The sequence below is a fragment of the Zonotrichia leucophrys genome, chromosome 9, assembly GCF_028769735.1.
Source record: "Zonotrichia leucophrys gambelii isolate GWCS_2022_RI chromosome 9, RI_Zleu_2.0, whole genome shotgun sequence".
Lineage (NCBI taxonomy): Eukaryota > Metazoa > Chordata > Aves > Passeriformes > Passerellidae > Zonotrichia > Zonotrichia leucophrys.
In genome coordinates, this window is record NC_088179.1 from 21,440,078 (window position 1) to 21,457,242 (window position 17,165).

Genomic DNA, 17,165 nt, shown 5'->3' on the forward strand with positions numbered 1-17,165 from the left:
GTTCTTTGTTTAAAATAATGCCTCTCTACAGCAGGAAATCACAGCCAGGGAAAGCAGCACTGCTCTAGAGCTCAGTAACTGTGCATGTACATCAAGGTACATTTGTTTGTACCATTTTTGTATTTCTAAGGAATACAACTGTGATAACGCATTAATGCCAGATTTTAAACATTGGCTCAGCTTTTTGTGATTGTAAATGCTCTGCTCTTGAGCACTTGTATCATGACTATCATACATGGTTGGATGGAGGCAACGGTGGCAAATTCTCAGTGTATCTGCCATTATGAAAACAGGTAAGCAAGAGTAAACATTACTAAATTCTAATTCTAATTCACACTTATTCTGTCTGCTGATGTCCTAAAAGATGACCAGAACTGCCAGGATAAACATGAAGAGGACAACGCAAAGAGTTCCCCATTTGACTTTGTTATAAAACAATTCCAAGGAAAGAAGTGTGCTCCTGAAAAAAGGAAAGAGCAGCCTTCAGCCATCAAACAATTCTTCAAAGGCTTTGACTTTGGGAAATCTGAAGGCAAGGACAGAAGGGAAATTGAAGAAATAGAAATAAGCAATGATGAAGCTGATGATCAGAGTGAAAAGCAAGATCTCTCTGTAGAAGGTAATGCTGGTACAATAATGAAACACGTGTATGTGTAAATATTTTAATTTCATAGAAATCCTGTATTTGCTGCCTACAGTTTATCCTCTAGCCAGGATTTACTTCTGATTGGAACATTATCAAGGATGTACCCTCTGATTTGATAGGTGCTAAGCAAGGAGTTAGATCCACATTGCTGAGGAAGAGTAAAGTTTTTGGGTGACCTCTCTTGATCTGCAATGTGAGAGTAAGTGCTAAAGTCAGCTCTGAGCAGTAGCTTGGCCTGTTGTGTTTAAGATGGGTCTCTGTCCTGCTAAAGCAGTCTGAAGACAGCAGGAGCAGATGTTTCCTATCACTTGGCACTGGGCAGGGAAAGGGAATGGGAATCCCTCACTGATGTTATTTTGCACACACAAGGATTCTCTTTACATACACTCCAGAGAAAATTGAACTATTTTTCAAAAGAAGATGGAAGGTGAAGCTTAGAACCCCATCCTTTGTCCTAAGGGGTCTGGGTCAGTTTGGGGAATGATAAGAGGGCAGCTACTGAGAGTGGATTGCTATTTTCTGGGTTTTTTTGTTTGTTTTTTTTTCTTTGCAAAGCTCAGAAAAGCAGGAACTACCTTACACAGATGTTGTATGAAAATGCGGGAGGACTTTTGTATTAATTTGATCTATAGTCATCCTATCAGTCAGGTTGTTGGTCCACATAGATGAAAAATAGAGCCTGCTTCATTGTCAGATTTAATTCATTTCCTAAAGTCTTCTCCTGGCAGCCTCAGGCAGGTTTTACACCTTGTGTTTATCAGCAGAGGTAACCAGGGCCCTATTTCTTTGTTGCTCAGATGGACTTTCACATCTCACTTCTGAAGCAGAGTCACCATCTGGTGAGCAGAGATTTAACCAGTTCATGGAGAAACTGGGAAAGGAACCCAGCAGCAAGAATCTGGATCTAAATAATTGTGCACTGAGTGCAGAAGATATAACAGAGTTGGGTAAATGCACATTTTGTTCAACTAATCACTTCATGTATTTCTTTAATTTTTATTTGCCTGTTCTATTATTGCCTGTCCTCTTTTGCCTTCCCTTTCTTTTATACAGGCCATTTTAACATTTCATCTAATGGTCCCAGGTCTCTGAGAAATATTAATTAATAAATGATGTCAATTATGTAATATATATAAATATAGAAATCACCCAGGTCTGTGAAGCAGATTATTGTCCTTACACTCGAGCTACAGATAAGAAAAGTGAGGTACAAATTGTCATTGGCTTTATAATTCTGTATTGGTTGTAGAAAACATCTCAATACTAAGACATAGTGTGTGCAGAAACATGAAGACAGAAAAGCTTTTTCTTTTCTTTCCTTACAGCTTCTTTACTGCCATTTCTCCCAGAGCTGGAAGAGCTCAGCCTGTCCTGGAATGGTTGTGTTGGAGGCTCTTTGAAAGCTCTCACTGTCCATCTTCACCACGTGAGCCTGTTAAAAGTCCTCCGACTTAACAACTGCCGGCTGACAGCTGAGGATGTCATCTCCTTAGGTACAGGATTGCATTTGCATTTACTTCCAGACAGCTTGGGGCTGATGTAATCCATCTCATCTCTTCCTACATCCTACTCCTGCTGCTTCCACACTGGGCAAAGTAAACTCCTGCTGTGAAACAGTAGAAACTTGGGCTTATGGGTGACCTTACACCTTTAGGTAGCTCTGCAGAGTTCATTCCTCAGGGAGTGAAGCTTTCATACTCAGAAGGGAAGAGAATCCAGTCCTATTTGCAAGAAAGAATATTTTTAATTTGGATTGCTTTTTTTTTTGCCTAGAAGCAGAGTAAATCACAATAGGGTCAGCTTAGGCCTTGGAGCTGCAGGACAGGTGAGTGCTCATCATGAAAACCCCAATGGTCTTTTGGGAGAAGGCTTGAAACCAGACGTGCTGCCTCAGAGCTTTATGATTTGGTGTTTTTTCAACTCTGGGAGAAATTTATTTCTCTGCTTACTTCTGTGATTGGAGTGCCTGCACCCTGCTTTCTGCAAAGTGAGAGAGGGAAAGGTTTTTCAGGTGGTGTTGCACACTCAGGTTCTGGCATGGAGTCACCTCTGGGCCTGGAGTTTACTCTGGAGTGGATCTGTGGTTTGTATTTAAAAGAAGGGCAAACACAATCAATTAGAAATTATAAAAGTCATTGCTTATTTTGAAAGTTCTAAAATGGGTCTGAGTTATAGAGCTGGGCTTTGTTTATGTCATTCATATCCAAGCCTTTTCCAGGAAAGGTTCAGAAATAAAATGACATATATGGTGGTAGATCAAAAGTGAGTCATGCAATCTCTTGGGGAGGAAATAAGCATCTCTACAAAAGCTGGTGAAAATAACTGCTCTGTTTCTGATGAGTGTGAAATCTGTATTTAATTTTCTATTATTTTTTCAAATTTATTTCATTTTTTTCCAAACCCTTCTCATAGATTTGGTTTTTGTTGTTGGTGTTCTTTTACTCCTTCTGAATTTTATTGGTTACTTTTGCAATTGATTCTTTCTGCCAGGTTCTTCAATGGCTGTTTCCTTCCCAGTTCAGTTTAGCTTCTGCTGGGACAGACAAAATTGATCACAGAACTTGAATTTCCAGACAAAATGTGATGCCCTTGACACGTGGGATAGCAACAGTCAGTTTGCATCGATTTTGCCTGTGATTTTGAAAACAACTTGTGTATTTAGGCCAATCCTGGCTGTGTGACCTTGTCCACATCTCTCTGCAGAAATGTGGCCTCTTGTGGACTCAGCACATCCTGCTTAGAAATCAATGTCTGAAATATAACCATAATATCAACCTATTCTATGTAGTTGCTCAGAGCTTGACTGTGAAAGGTGATTGGAAACCATTCCTGGAGTTATATTCCTTTATTTATCTTCTGGGAGGAAAATGTGCTTGGAAATCTATAGTCCTCATGTCAAACAGAAACAGGCTATGCTGCACTTCTCAACTGTAGCGCATTGCTCAGTATTCAACACCGAGGCAATAATTTAAAATAAGTGCAAAAATAAGAATTAAAACGTGGCCTTTGCTCTCAAACCTGGATATTCACTTATGGAAGTAATTATTTTTCTATTATAAATCTTTTGTGAAAAATTAATTATGAAAACCACACAGACATGAAAGGATGTTACTATTAAAATACAATTCTCAATTATTAGACTTTAGATCAAAAAAATGTGTATGACACTTTGAAATTGCGTTTGCATATGGTCTGATTAATTGATCTTTCTTGGGAATGAGTTTATGCAAATATGCTCTGCCTCTCTCCTCTACAAAGGAAATTAGGAAGCTGGATTTTATAGTGGGATGTTAGTATTTCACATAAGCACTAACACAGTTCACATTGACAGGTGTGTCAAGCCTTGAAAATGCTGATTTTTCTGAGTGTAGTAAAAGTCAGTTCTGTCTGCCTTGAAATCATGGGAAAGTTAGTCTGAGTCAAAACAGTGCTCATCTTGGTTTCTTATGAAGTGATTCAGAGATTCCTGTCAGAAATGAAACTTTCATGTTTCAGAAACAGTTGTGAGAGGAATTCTTTCATTCCCTCCAAAATGACCTGTAGATGCAGTACAGAGGATGCTGGAAATTTTCCAAATAAAACAGAGCAGAACTCTACAGGACAGTAAATTCAGACTTGTCACTTGTATTGATTTCCCTCTAGACTGGACTTTCTGGTCCCAGCACAGGCCTAACATCCTGATGGGAGCTTGGGAACCTGAATAAATTTCAGGTTTGTGTGCACTGTGACAATGACTTGTGATCTATGTTGCTCCTTCGACAATGTGAGATTTTATACAACATTGCTGCATAAGCAATAATTCATTTATTTAACAATTTTCCTGGCAAGACATTCATCATAAAGTAATTTGAGTATTAAGTAGCTAACCTTCCTCTTTAATATATTCCAAACCTGTATTTTGTTTGCACTGAAATTGATACATGGAATGACTCATTCTAGAATTCTGTTGCAGGAGAGGCATTTGAAATTGTTTCTCAGCTTGAAGAACTGGATTTATCATGGAACAGTAACATTGGTGGTAAACTATCACTGCTGACAAAAAAGCTTCAGGAAGGATGCAAATTAAAATGTCTGAAAATGACAGACTGTAACCTGACAGCAAAGGATGGAGAATCCCTTGGTATGTGTGTCCATGGAGCTGGGCTGAGGCTAGCTTCACAAAAATGAACTTATTTGACTTAGACAATGGCTGTATTGAGCTCAATATCAGTGAAAAGTTAATTGATTTCAAGCTCTGCATTATAACAGTATTTATGGTGTGGGGATTTAGTGCACTTGCTTCCAAAGAAGAAAGTTCTCTCTAATCATATGAGGGAGGGTTGAGAAGACCTAAACCACAGCCTCAGTGGTCTGGGGTTTCTGGATCTTTTGAGACCTTCAGCAAAAAATGTGTGCCAGAATTTCCAACACTAATTGCTCAAAATTAAGCAGCTGAATATGTAATTAGCCATGGGATTGGAAAGAAGGTCTGAGGATTGGGAATTTAGGCTGAGTTGGCAACCACTGACCATCCTTCCCTTCTGTCCTCTCACCATAGCAGCTTAATCCTGTGTGGTCTTTTTATCTCATTGTGTGTTTTAAAAGGTGTTTACTCAGTAAAGAGAAGCCCCATGGCTGTAATCTCCTCTGCAGGAGGAGCCCCACATGTAACAGACATTCCTTTGTATTTTCATTAGAAAATTTTATTTCTGTTTGTATTTCTGCTTTTTATTCCTCTGTATTTTTCTAACAGTCCTTGTATTTTTTCCACTTTTATTTTAAGAAATGTTTTTTACAGATTTTCATGATTCCTACCAAGTCTTTATTTACTTTGTTGTTTAGGTAGAACAGGAACTTAGCAAGTCTAAACCACAGACAGGCAAACCCTGGCCATGTCTTCCTGTTTATCATGGTGCTGTATTTTTTTTAGGGTTCATCTGTATGTATTCTAGACAATTACCAATTCTGGTTTTCTTTTCTCTTTTATTTTTCCCCAGCTGAATTTCTAAATGTGATCCCAGACCTCGAAGTATTAGATATCTCTATCAACAAAAACATTGGCTGCAGCATGAAGGTTATTGCTCAGGATCTGAAAAATGTGCCAGGCTTGAAAGAGTTAAACTTGCACATGTGTGGATTAAAGCAAGACAGCCTCCAGGGCTTAGGTTAGACTTTATGTTCAGAAAACTTTCATTCTGAATATATTGTACATCTGAAAACCATTTAAGAAAGGCAATGAGGTGGGATTTTGCTGATGGTTTGGCAGTATTAATGGGCAATCATGATTTGCTGTTTGAGGATTGGTAAAAGACTCCAAGGCCTTTCAGCGGGAGCTGAATTTATCTCCCCTCAGCTCAAGCTTGTGAAAGTCAGTGGGGAGAGTCACCCTCCACACCATTTATCTGAGACACATCTCAGGCTGTGGCTCCCTGGATGTGCTTCCTCTTTCCCCAGACAGGACATAGACAAGGACACACACAGGCCAGCTAACTTCTAACAAGGTAATGCTGCTTTCCAAAGGAAATCCAAATTCACCATTACCACTTAAAGTGTTCAGTGAAGCTGCATGAAATGGTCTTGCTATCTCTCTCCCTAGTGGATGTGGCAAAACACCTGGCATTAATGAGCACATCCAGCAGTAATTTCTGCAAAAGGCTGAGGATTGACAGGATGTGGGGGATGAGCTGGCCTCACCTTCACCTGCTCTGCCAGAGAAGAATGGAGCTGCATGGACAGGGAGGCTTTGCTGCATTACTGAGTGTCTGCTGTGATTATGCACTGCAGCTTAGCCCAGGAGCTTTGCCTGCAATACCTTGTGCAAAGTTTGACGTTGAAGTAAATAAATGGCAAAGCCCTGACCTGGGCTGTTGTGGCAGCCAGTGACCAGCCTGTTCCCTTTTGCATTTCAGACACTGCTTTACAGCACCTTGCAGAGCTAAGGAAATTAGACATCTCGTGTAACAGAGAGATTGGTGGTGGCTTTAAAGCCTCAACAGCTCATTTGGCCAGCTTGAAAAATCTGGAAGTCCTTGATCTTCACCAGTGCTGTGTCACAGAAGAGGACATGACTGTTTTGTGTAAGGACATGTTGAGGAAATTTATTAAGAATCTTGGTTTTGTCTTCTGAAAATATCTCAAAGACATAAAAGATTCTGCCTGGCAGAAGAGCTGAACTCAGTATTTTTTTTCATCAGGCAGCTCTGAAAATGCAGTGTGGGAGAGGGCTTTCTTGATCAATATGGAATGGGTTTTTGGTGAACAAAAGGAAATTTCAGAGTGTCTGATCCCATGTGGAACTAAAGAGCTGAATCTGCCATGATTCAGACCCACAATGTGGGTCTGCCACCAAATGTGGGAACTGCCACCAAACACTATTAATTTTTTGATAATCAGTAATTTAAGAAACATCCAGGGGCAGTTCCCCCAGGGGTATAAGTTGGATGGATCCATGGGGGTGATGTGCATGGAAATAAAACAGCCTAAATCCCCCTTGGTGAGCTGCACACCAAGAAGAGGGTGATTTTAGGAGATCTTGCATTGCTGCTGCTGCTGTGTGCTTTCTTCAGATTGAATTGATGCAACTATAAACACTACTATGAAGAAAAAGGCATTTCCCAATGAATTTGTGAAAGTTTATTTCTCTCTCCATCATCATAACTTTGTTTCTACTCTTAACAACAAAAAATCCCATGACTCAAAGCCTATATTGCCCACATCCTATTTTCTATGACAAAGAAGATAATTTGGAGATTTGATCATGATGATGAAGCTTTAGGAAATAATCAGAATTAGTAATATCAATCCTGATTTGTTTTTAATTTATTTTATAATAGAGAAAAATAACATTAAAACAAAGAAGTTTCACTTAGCAATGAAGACATTTGGAAATTCCCTACTTCACCCAGAAAATTTCCAGGAAGCCATGTTCTGACAACCTTCCATATAGTATGGAATACTTCTGAAACAGGGTTACTGAAAATGACAAGGCTATTTATGGTCTAAAATATTACTCACCAAGAACCTGGGTGTAAAAACTTGGCTGGCCTTGACTTTTGGATTGATTTATAAGGAAAAGGAATTATGTCAGGCTATACAACAATTATGTCAGGTTATGCAACTATACATTTGTTATGGATCAGTGACATTCTAATAAATATTTCATGTTTTTGTAGCCCAGGTGATACCTTTACTCTCCAATCTTCAAGAGCTGAATTTATCCTCGAATAAAAATGTAGGACTCTCATCAGATCCTCTTCTGGGCAGGCTCAGGTTTTTACCAAAGCTGAGATCTGTGACCATCAGCAATTGTGGCTTAGGTGAAGAGTCCCTTTCATCACTAGGTAGGAATTTTTCTTTAAAGTGTGCCCATTCTCTGTGTATCCCTGTAGGACAAAGCATTCCCTTCTCCTCTGGCTGAACTCCAAGGATCATGGTTACATTATACCTCAGGTCCTGAGTGAAAAGCCTGTGATGAAACCAGTGCTTTGTGGGACCAGGTTGCAAGGGAAGAGAATTGTGTGACTTCCTCTACTGTACCTGAGGGGATGAAGTTCTTTTAGTGCTTTGTCTGATAGAGAGCTTTTATATACCCCTTAATTTTGGGGGAAAAAAGAAAAACATTATTTTAATTAAGCTGAAATCATAGTCTGGATGTAACACTTCACTCAGTGGGGTAAAGCTTTGACTGAGGGTATTTAACCTCACTGTAGGTGAAAATTTCAGTAGAAACTTTCTGGGGCAGAGTTCAGCATGGGGCAGTGGAGGAAATGACTGCAGGGGTGGAAAAGACATTGCACAGCTGTGAAGAAAAGTCCAATCTAACACAGGATATGTAAATTCAGCCTCTTTTACCTACTTATTGCAAATCTCTGGATTAGTGGCCTTTGATAGGTGTTCCATATGGCACATGAAATCTTAGTACAGAGGGATCTCTCAGTTACTGTGTCTTGTGCACTTGTATTTCATACTGTGTACTCATGATATTAAACCTGGAGTAAGACTTGACTGCCTCCAGCAGAAGCAGTAGCAAGCTAAGCTGGTCAGAGGTCCTTGCAGAAAGAGTATTATGTTTATATCACTACAGTTATGTAAGAGTGACACCATGGAAATCAGAGCTGTCAAAACATACAAAGCATCTCACCTTAAATAGTGGGTTCACAGCAAAAAAAATGTCTTTAAATTGATATGAAATGGTTTAAAAGCAAGCTGTTAAATTAAATTAAGTCAGTGCAACAAGGCCAAGGCAATAATGTGAATAGAAAGACAAAAACCCCCTCTCTATAGAGTCCTGACAGATTCTGTAGGCAGAGCCTTCTTATTTTCTTTTGTCTGACTCTTTTGGGATGAAACAATTCATTTTAAGCACAATCAGGCTGTTAGGATCTTACTTACGGGTGAATTGCAGGTGAGGTGTCCGTTGAGGCCATGTTGTTTTCTCTTAGTAAGCAGAAGTTGCTGATCTTAATCTTTTCAGCTGAGGCTGCCCTTCACTGGAGATATTAGACCTTTCTTGGAATAAGTGCGTTGGTGGCAACCTAAAGCTGCTTTTGGGAGCACTAAAGCTTGCAACAGAGATTCAAGTGTTAAGACTGAGCAGCTGTAACCTGGTGGCTGAAGATTTGGCACTTCTAAGTAAGTATAACATGGTATTTACTAGCACTAAAGGAACTAGGGTGTTTAGACCACAATTCAGAAGGGGCTTGTTCCATGGGCTGAGCACGTTTTTGCATAAATCAAATGAAAACGTGGAAAATACAGGAGTATTTCTCCCACAAAGGGCTTTCATTTTTCTGTCTGTCCTGGACATGCCCAGTGGAAAAGCTGAAAAGGCTAAAATGCAAAGAATATTTAAGCACTTTTATCTATTAAAAAAAAAAAAAAAGGCAGCATAATTTAGAAAAGGTAGAGTACTGGAAAATGGGAACCTATAAAGGAAGAAATTCTAGGATCCTTTTAAACACTTGCTAATTTTTTACTCATCCTTCTGAGTCTGTGGGCCTGACTCAGGGGTTTGTGTCTGACATTGGCAATAGCTGTGTGACATCTGTAAGGCCCTGGAATGTAAAATCTGGTGAGGTGAAGCCCAAATACTTTTGACTTCAAAAACCATCACCCTTGATGGGTGTCTCCTTTGCCAATCATATGTTAAGGACCCCTTTAGGGAATATTTGGCCCTCCCACAGTGAGAGGTGGCTGTTGTAGTCAGTCATGCAGCCTCACCTAGTTTTGCTTTCCTCTTTCTAAATCTCCCTGAAAAGCCTGTCTGCCTCTTACAATTGGCACTTGATGTGACCTCCTTCCAACTGACTCCAAGGTTTTCAGGTTGCCACACACTTTTAACTCAGTACTTTGTTCCTTTTGAACTGCCTGTGCTTTAAATGTTGTAAACTCCTTCAGCTGTTATAAAACTGTCTTTCTGAGATCAGCAGCAAGTGATTTTATGTTGCTGAGGAGTTAAATCTTGCTGTTTGACTGCTGGAATGAGGTATTGAAATACCATTCCCTTTTCTGAGAAGCTTTGAAAGCAGTTACCAGGATTTATTAATTGTGTTTGTGTCTGTCATCTCTCACAGCATCCCTGAGGCAAGATGGCCACTTGGCCAGATTGCAGAAGCTGGATTTGAGTTACAACAACACCATCTCTGATGAAGGCTGGGCTGTTTTCTGCCAAGGTTTAGGAGCATTCAAGGAACTCTCAGAGCTGGATGTGAGCCTCAGTCCATCGTCCTGCCGGGACTGTGGGCCGTGGTTTGGGGAGCTGTTGGCAGCACTGACACAGCTGCCAGCCTTGGCAGAGCTGGCCATGCAAAGATGGGCCCTTTCAGAGTCCCAGAGGAAGAAAATGGAAGGCTTTAATCAAGACAACAAAAGAAACATTCGTTTTGACTGTTGATGAAGGTTGGAGGTGTGTGGAAGGCCTTTTGGGAGCAGCACATGAACCAAGCATTATGTGTCTCAGAAGATGCAGTTTTTAATAATCTCTTGAAATAGTTTCATAGTTATAGAAAACTGTTATTTGACATTCTGCAACATAGATCATTCAAATTCAGATTCTCTGGGCCATGCTTACACTATTCAATCTTCATGTTGTGAATATTTCCAAGGCCACAGAGCTGTGCTGGGTCAGAGGGACCTGCTGCAGGTTTGGCCATGGAGGGAAGGGCTGGGGTTTGTGTTGATGCAGGTGGGTGGGCAGTGTCAATGTGGCCTCAGAAAATACTTGAAACCTCCATGTTTTATATGTTAGTTTCTTCTCCCCTCAAACTTTTCCCTCTTTGTGAATTAATTAAATCGTAAGTGGGAGATTTGGCCTCCATTCCAACAACACAACATTATAGATTAGCTCAGGAAGGAGAATACAGAAGGAGCTGGTCTGCCTCTGCTCTGGCCCTTGATGCCATCTCATAGTGTAGATGAGTCCTGTGTAGAGAATCAGCATAAAATCAAGGTAAGAAACACTTATTTGGTGTCTGTGCAAGTCTCAGGGGCAAGGAAAAACCTATGGTACACTAAATCAGAGATATGTCCTGCTACTTTAACAAGAATTTTGGATACAGAGCAATCAATAAGTGCCAAATTCTGGCACAATCACTTGTGTCATGGAGCATGTTAACCCACACGTGAGCTCCAGGACTGCAGTGGGATTATTCATCGGTAAGGTATTTTAGGAAGTAAAGATATTAGATCTGCCCACTGAGTGAGGAGTCTTAGAGAAATCCTGAGGCAGCTTGAGGGATAAAGTACTGCTCAATTAGCTCTGAGCATCTCTACATGCTGCAGCAATCTCCTGGAGGAGAGGCACAACAGGATCATTCAGTGGCACCTTCCTAATTTGCTAAGGCCGCCCTCAGCAAGTTCTCCCCTGCAGATGCTGATCAATATTCAGCTTTCAGTCCATGCAACCCTTCCAACATCAACTTTTCCCTGTTCAGGGCTATAACCAGCAGCTGAATGCTGATACCCATTGATCATTTAATCCATAATTTCATGTCAGAGTCACCCTGGACTTCCTGGTTCCACTTTCAGTTCCACTTGAAAAGTGCACTTGGTTCCCCCAGCTTTGAGAAATGTGAGTTGAACTGGAGTCTCTTGGCCAGGGGCAGCAGGGAATTGCTGTGTGGGATCCCAAACCTCTGAAATAAAGCAAAGAGCCCCTGCTTCATTTAGGGCTAACAAGAGAGATTTTCAAGCAGTGAGTTAAGCAAGGACAGTTGTTGTAATGAAGAAAAACCATCATGTCTGTTTAACAGCATCTCATCAAGCTGTTCTATTTATCCCTTGCCTTCATGTGACTTTCCTCCTCAAATCCACCTTTGATCCAACTGGAAATTTTATCTTTTATCTGTTCTGTGAGAATTTCTCTGAATTAATCCTTTCCCTCTTGAACCTCTCTCTCCAGTTTACCTTTAATGTCCTCTTTCCGTTGAAATCTTCCTAACTGAACTCAAGTTTAGTGTTGGGGTTTCCTGTTCTTTCATAGCTGGATTCCTCACTCTCAGCTCCAGAGCCCAGGACAGACCCACTGCTGGCAAACTCTCCCCTGCCCCTGATCCCCCTGCTCAGTCTTTGCCCTCTAATTATTCTGTCATGCCAATTGTGCCACTAAAAAGCTTTTGTTGCTTTTATCACCACTACTAAAAATCTTCTAAATCTGCCCAGAAATCTCTCTTCCATTGATTTCCTCCTTGGCAGTTTCTGATTCATCCTTCTCTCTGTCCCTCTTTGCCTTCTCTTAGAGTGAAAAAATTTCACTAGACATTTCCAAACAATCAAAACAGCCTCAGTTACCCAGTGAAATGGAAAATCAGAGCAGAGCCGTCCCACTTTGCTGCAGTCCCAGCTCTCTCCTGCCAGTGAGCATATTAATGAGATTTCAGTATCAATCAAGAGCCAAACAGAGACGAGTGCCATGCCCTGGATGCAGATTCAGAGAGCACTACCTGCAGATGGAACTCTGGTTCTGATCAACTCCCTCAGGATGCACCACCTTCCCTGAGGCAAGGGGAGGGAGAGCAGCACTGCAACTCTGACCAGCCAGCTGAACTGAACAAAGGGTTCTGCTCCCACTCTGCATTTTGAACCTGCACAGTCTAGCTCGATGCTCTGTGTGCACTGCAGATGAAACTCAGGGGCTTAAAGGGTAGCTGAGCAGTACAGAATAAAAACTAGACAAGGACATCTCGTGTCTAGGACAAACAGCTGTCTGCCTGTCAAGTGCTGTGGAAAGACATGGTTGCACATAGATTTGGCATGCAAGAATTGTAGCAATATTATGTTTGTCATGGATCTTTTTAATAACAAAGGAGTTATGATGTGTCGGGACAAGAATCATGGCAGAAATTGCATCCTGCAGACCCACTGCTTTCAAATAAGCCTGCCATAGACAGACACATCCCAAATGTCACCAAGCCATGTCAGAGATGAGCAGTACCACTAAGGCAGTGACAGCTTGCAGTCATTCAAAGTGCTGTAACTGCAGATTGTCAAAACATCAGTGAACAGTTTTTGCCAAAGTGTGGAGATACTTTCAAACAGCTTTATACAGCTCTGTAAGACAGGATAGTAATGCAGGTCCTGGTGTGGCCTGTCTGGAATCCTGCTCCATATTTCCAAACATATTTCCAAGGTACTGGTCGTTTCTGGAGGTAAAGTGCATAAGTGAGGTTTATAAACTGTGATGTTGTTGGGATCATTACTAAACACAGAGACAACAGGAGTTTTAAATGCTGAGCTTTGATATTATTCCTGTTCTGACAGTTCTGGCCTGATGTTGCACCAGGTACCTAAAGAGATTAAGAGTGCCTTCAGTCCTGCATTTGGGAGCAGCTGAAGTCCATGGAATTTCCATGCAGCAGCTGAACAAGATCTTGCCCCTTCTATTGTTCCTCCCTGCAATTTGCTTATGTCTTCTGGCAGACATTTAATTCCTTTATCTTGTCCCAGCTATAATCTTTCTGATGACTCCAGGAGAAAGATCTCCTTTGGAAAGATACTGAATTTATTTTCAGAAAGGTTAAGGCATTTAAAATTTTCAGTTCCTTCACCTCCACAGGTATCTAGACACAGTCATTAAAAAGATATATTACGTCAATTAAATAGTAATCCTTGGAATTTTGTTTTTAGGGAAGAAATCTCCTAAGAAAATTCTGTGGAGCTGCATTACTGTTGATAGATGAACACAGAATATTCTGCTCATTAATGTCACATTATACTTCACAGTATGGTGGAAATTTTGGCAAAGACATCTATGTTGTTTCCTGTGCTGGAAAGATTTCTTATGGGTTTAATTTTATTTCTTAGCAGAAACATTAGTCTGCTTCTTCATTTCCTTTGTATGCACAGTGCAGCAGAGAGCAATTTAAATTAATGAAATCTGAAAGTGAGTCTTTTGCATAAATTGCTACTTCTGTAAATGTAACCTTCAAGGAGAAAACTGCATCAGTGAAAAAAAATCCTTGAGAAAAAAGCATTGCATTAAATAAAAAGGAAAGTGTATTCTGAGGCCAAAATAAGGATGTCTATGAATACTCTTACACTCACCATAGCCCAGGGGTGCATAATTGTTCATTATCAAATGAACAGCTAATGTTCATGGAGTTAAAGACATGAACAATATCATATCCATTTTTAAATTGCCCTGTGCTCACTCTGTGACATATTGATTCTGTGCAAATGCAGCTCTTATTTTCCCAGTGTACACAGAAAAAAAAGATGCAAAAAACTGCAGCAGTCCCTCCAGTCAGGATTCCATCTTTATGATTCAACACAAAGGTCAGTGTTTCCATGTTCTTGCTTTTTTCTGCCTGAATTCTGAGATGCCAGCAATAATGAGGAACCCAGGCTTGGGGTGTACCAGTGCAATGTCCCTTCTCATTGTGTTGGGGAAAAGCGACACTTGGTTGTAATGGAGAACTTGGATTGTGCAAAAGGGAGGTATCAATAAAATATAAAGTAAAACAAAGGAACAAATACATTTTTCATAGTGCACATTCCTTTAGGAATAGCAGCAAAGCGTTTTTCATTCAGATCTGGCATCCTGACACGGATTAACCTGGTGGAGGATGCAGGTACAATGTGTAAGGTGGTGCAATGTGTAACGTGGTGCTCCCCACACAAACACTGGAAAGGGAGGCCCAGCAGCAGGGCTGCTGTGGGATCTCCTCCAGGCTGTCCAGACAGTCTGAGTGCCCTATGTCAGGGAGATTCTTCAAACCTGGGGGAAGTTTGTGCAGGAGATTACGAGACAGACCCAGCACAGACAGCTCCTGGCGGTGCTGCAATGCAGGAAAATGGAGCCCACCCCCTCCTGCCAGGGAGGGCAGCGGTGAAATCACCAGAGGGATTTATTTGCTGGAAAGGGCCAGCACAGGAATCTTTGAAGGAGCAGCTGATCCGTGTAACCATGGACAGCTTTGCAAAGGCTCCTCAGAGATCAACTCCGTGCCCAGGGTCTGAGCTCAGCCCCGCACAGGGGAGGGACACTGGGGGCTCCTGGCAACCCCTGCCCGCTGCCTCCTGCTGCCGGCCCGGGACACCCGCCCTGGGAACGGGCTGGGGGCACCCTCCCTGGGAACGGGCTCCGGGAGACCCTCGCTGGGTACGGGCTCGGGACACCCGCCCTGAGAACGGGCTCCGTTACCGAGCTCAGCTCGGAGCAGCCCGGTTACCGAACTCACCGCGGGTGAGCTGGGGACAAGGGAGAGGTGGGCATAGCTCAGGTAAGGCCTGCGGGGCTCAGCTGCCACAGGGATGGCTTCTCTATCGTCTCAGATACTTTTATCTCTGAGTTTATTACAGAATATGCTGAGCTGGAAGGAGAACAATCAAGTTAAACTCTGAAGTGAATGGCCTGCCTTGGTGCTCTAGCACGGTGCTCTAACCAACTACAGCACATCGAAAACACACCCAGCGTTTTTCTCATGCTTTTCCTGTATCTGTTACTCCAAACCACAAGCTGTAACCCTTTCCAGACCGAGCCCACTTGTATTGCTATGCAGGTCTCTTCTGGTTGCTAGGCTGCCAAAACGATACAATAACACTTGGTTTTGTTTTCCAGCAGGTCATGGCGGTTGCTCCAGATCTTCACCTGCATTATATGGAGGCCTGTCAAAATTTGAGCCAGCCTGAAAACCCCTTCATTGCTCGTGTGCTTCAAGAGGCTGATAAAAATGATGAAATGTAAGAAAATAACAAACGGGGTGTTTCAGATGCTTCTGAAAGCCTTAAACGGGGTAGCAGGATGAGGAATTGAAATATGACAAAGTTCATGCAGTTTCAGGCTTAAACACAAATCAAATTTAACATTTACTGCTGAAGTTCTGGTTTGACTCATCTTGACATCATCTTGGCAGAAGTTTGTAGCTATATATCCTTTCTGGGCAGCTTTACAAGCAGTGAAATAAAAAAAAGTGAAAAATGTACAGGAAGGTGCCTTTCTGTCCCCTAAAGAAGCCAAACCCTGTGTTTAGTCATCCTAACTCCCTTCTTTGTGTCTCACTCCTGTTTTAAAAGCCTCAGCTGCATTCAGTTACCTTCCAGCTGGTCATGCTTCCCTGAGTTGTCTCTGAATCCTGCCAAGTTATTAACCACCTAAATTCTCTCTCTTTAAGGGTCTGGGTACTGCTTCTTCTCATGGATGGTGCTGGGATCAAAGTTAATTGTCCTTTTTGGGGAAAAAACTGAGAAAATGAAATTGTTTGTGTCATGTTTTGATCTTGAGGGCTGGATAAAGTAAGTAAAGGAAAGAGGGCAAGTAAAAAGAAGATGATGAGGTAACCTCTGAGATAATCTTTATTTCCATCTCCCTCCCCTCATCTTGGTTATTCCTGCTTTCAGTGCTGAGCAGTGCCTTCAGCAAGGGCAGTGCTGAGGCACTGCCTGGATCACATCACCTGGGGTGGTGTTACCACAGCAGAGGCAGCAGATAACCCTGTGCAAGAGCTCCAGGGAGGGCAGGCATGGGCACACCTCTGATCTGGAGAGGGAATTCATTTCTCTCTATAATTTTACTTCTCATATTCTTCCATTTTTATGTTATTGCAGAACTACAAAAGGAATCACATTAAAATTAGCTGGAAATAATCATCTGGTGCCTGTGCCAAGAGTTACAGATAATGATCTTGCAGTTCTTGTCTCTGTCTTAGGCCAAGCTCCCTTTGTCACAGGTAAGGTTTTTCCCTGTGTGTTTGGCATTGCTGTGCTAATACAAGAAAACAAGATCAGTCTTGATTTCAGCCTTAGTTCATCTTTGTTTCTTTTTGTTCAGAGATCAGTTCAATGCAGATATGCATCTGTGATGTTCCCTATTCTTCATCTTTTTCAGGTTTGGATCTTGCCTATAATTTATTGACTGATGTCGGAGCAGAGATCATGGCAGTATTCCTCCAGGTGCCAAGAGATGTTTACCTTTCAGCAACTTGTAATTTATTTGTCTATAGTAATATTTATATTGGGGACAAGAATTAGCTGGTTTGGCAAAATTCTAATAACTTTTACTATCACTAGAACCTCAGATTGTATTCTCTGTGGAGATTTTTAATTT

General features: G+C 41.5%; 2 protein-coding genes across 4 annotated transcripts in view; both read left to right on the forward strand.

The window, feature by feature from the left end:
* The window catches only part of LRRC31 (leucine rich repeat containing 31), a 28,956-nt gene extending 15,243 nt beyond the window's left edge, over window positions 1-13,713 (forward strand). The window contains 9 exon segments of the mRNA XM_064721198.1: window positions 365-619; window positions 1,444-1,593; window positions 1,972-2,139; window positions 4,599-4,766; window positions 5,623-5,790; window positions 6,535-6,702; window positions 7,798-7,965; window positions 9,071-9,256; window positions 10,198-13,713. Coding sequence (XP_064577268.1) covers window positions 365-619; window positions 1,444-1,593; window positions 1,972-2,139; window positions 4,599-4,766; window positions 5,623-5,790; window positions 6,535-6,702; window positions 7,798-7,965; window positions 9,071-9,256; window positions 10,198-10,517 — 1,751 coding nt within the window. The 3' untranslated portion in view covers window positions 10,518-13,713.
* Window positions 1-17,165, forward strand: part of LRRC34 (leucine rich repeat containing 34) — a 38,253-nt gene that overhangs the window by 15,145 nt on the left and 5,943 nt on the right. The window contains exons 1-4 of one of the 3 annotated variants that reach the window (XM_064721195.1): window positions 14,307-14,395; window positions 15,684-15,802; window positions 16,667-16,788; window positions 16,947-17,011. In XM_064721195.1, the coding sequence (XP_064577265.1) occupies window positions 15,687-15,802; window positions 16,667-16,788; window positions 16,947-17,011 (303 nt within the window). In that variant the 5' untranslated portion in view covers window positions 14,307-14,395; window positions 15,684-15,686. Of the gene's footprint in view, window positions 1-14,306; window positions 14,396-15,680; window positions 15,803-16,293; window positions 16,355-16,666; window positions 16,789-16,946; window positions 17,012-17,165 lie in introns of those variants that run through there. The other 2 variants (XM_064721194.1, XM_064721197.1) reach the window with 2 other exon arrangements.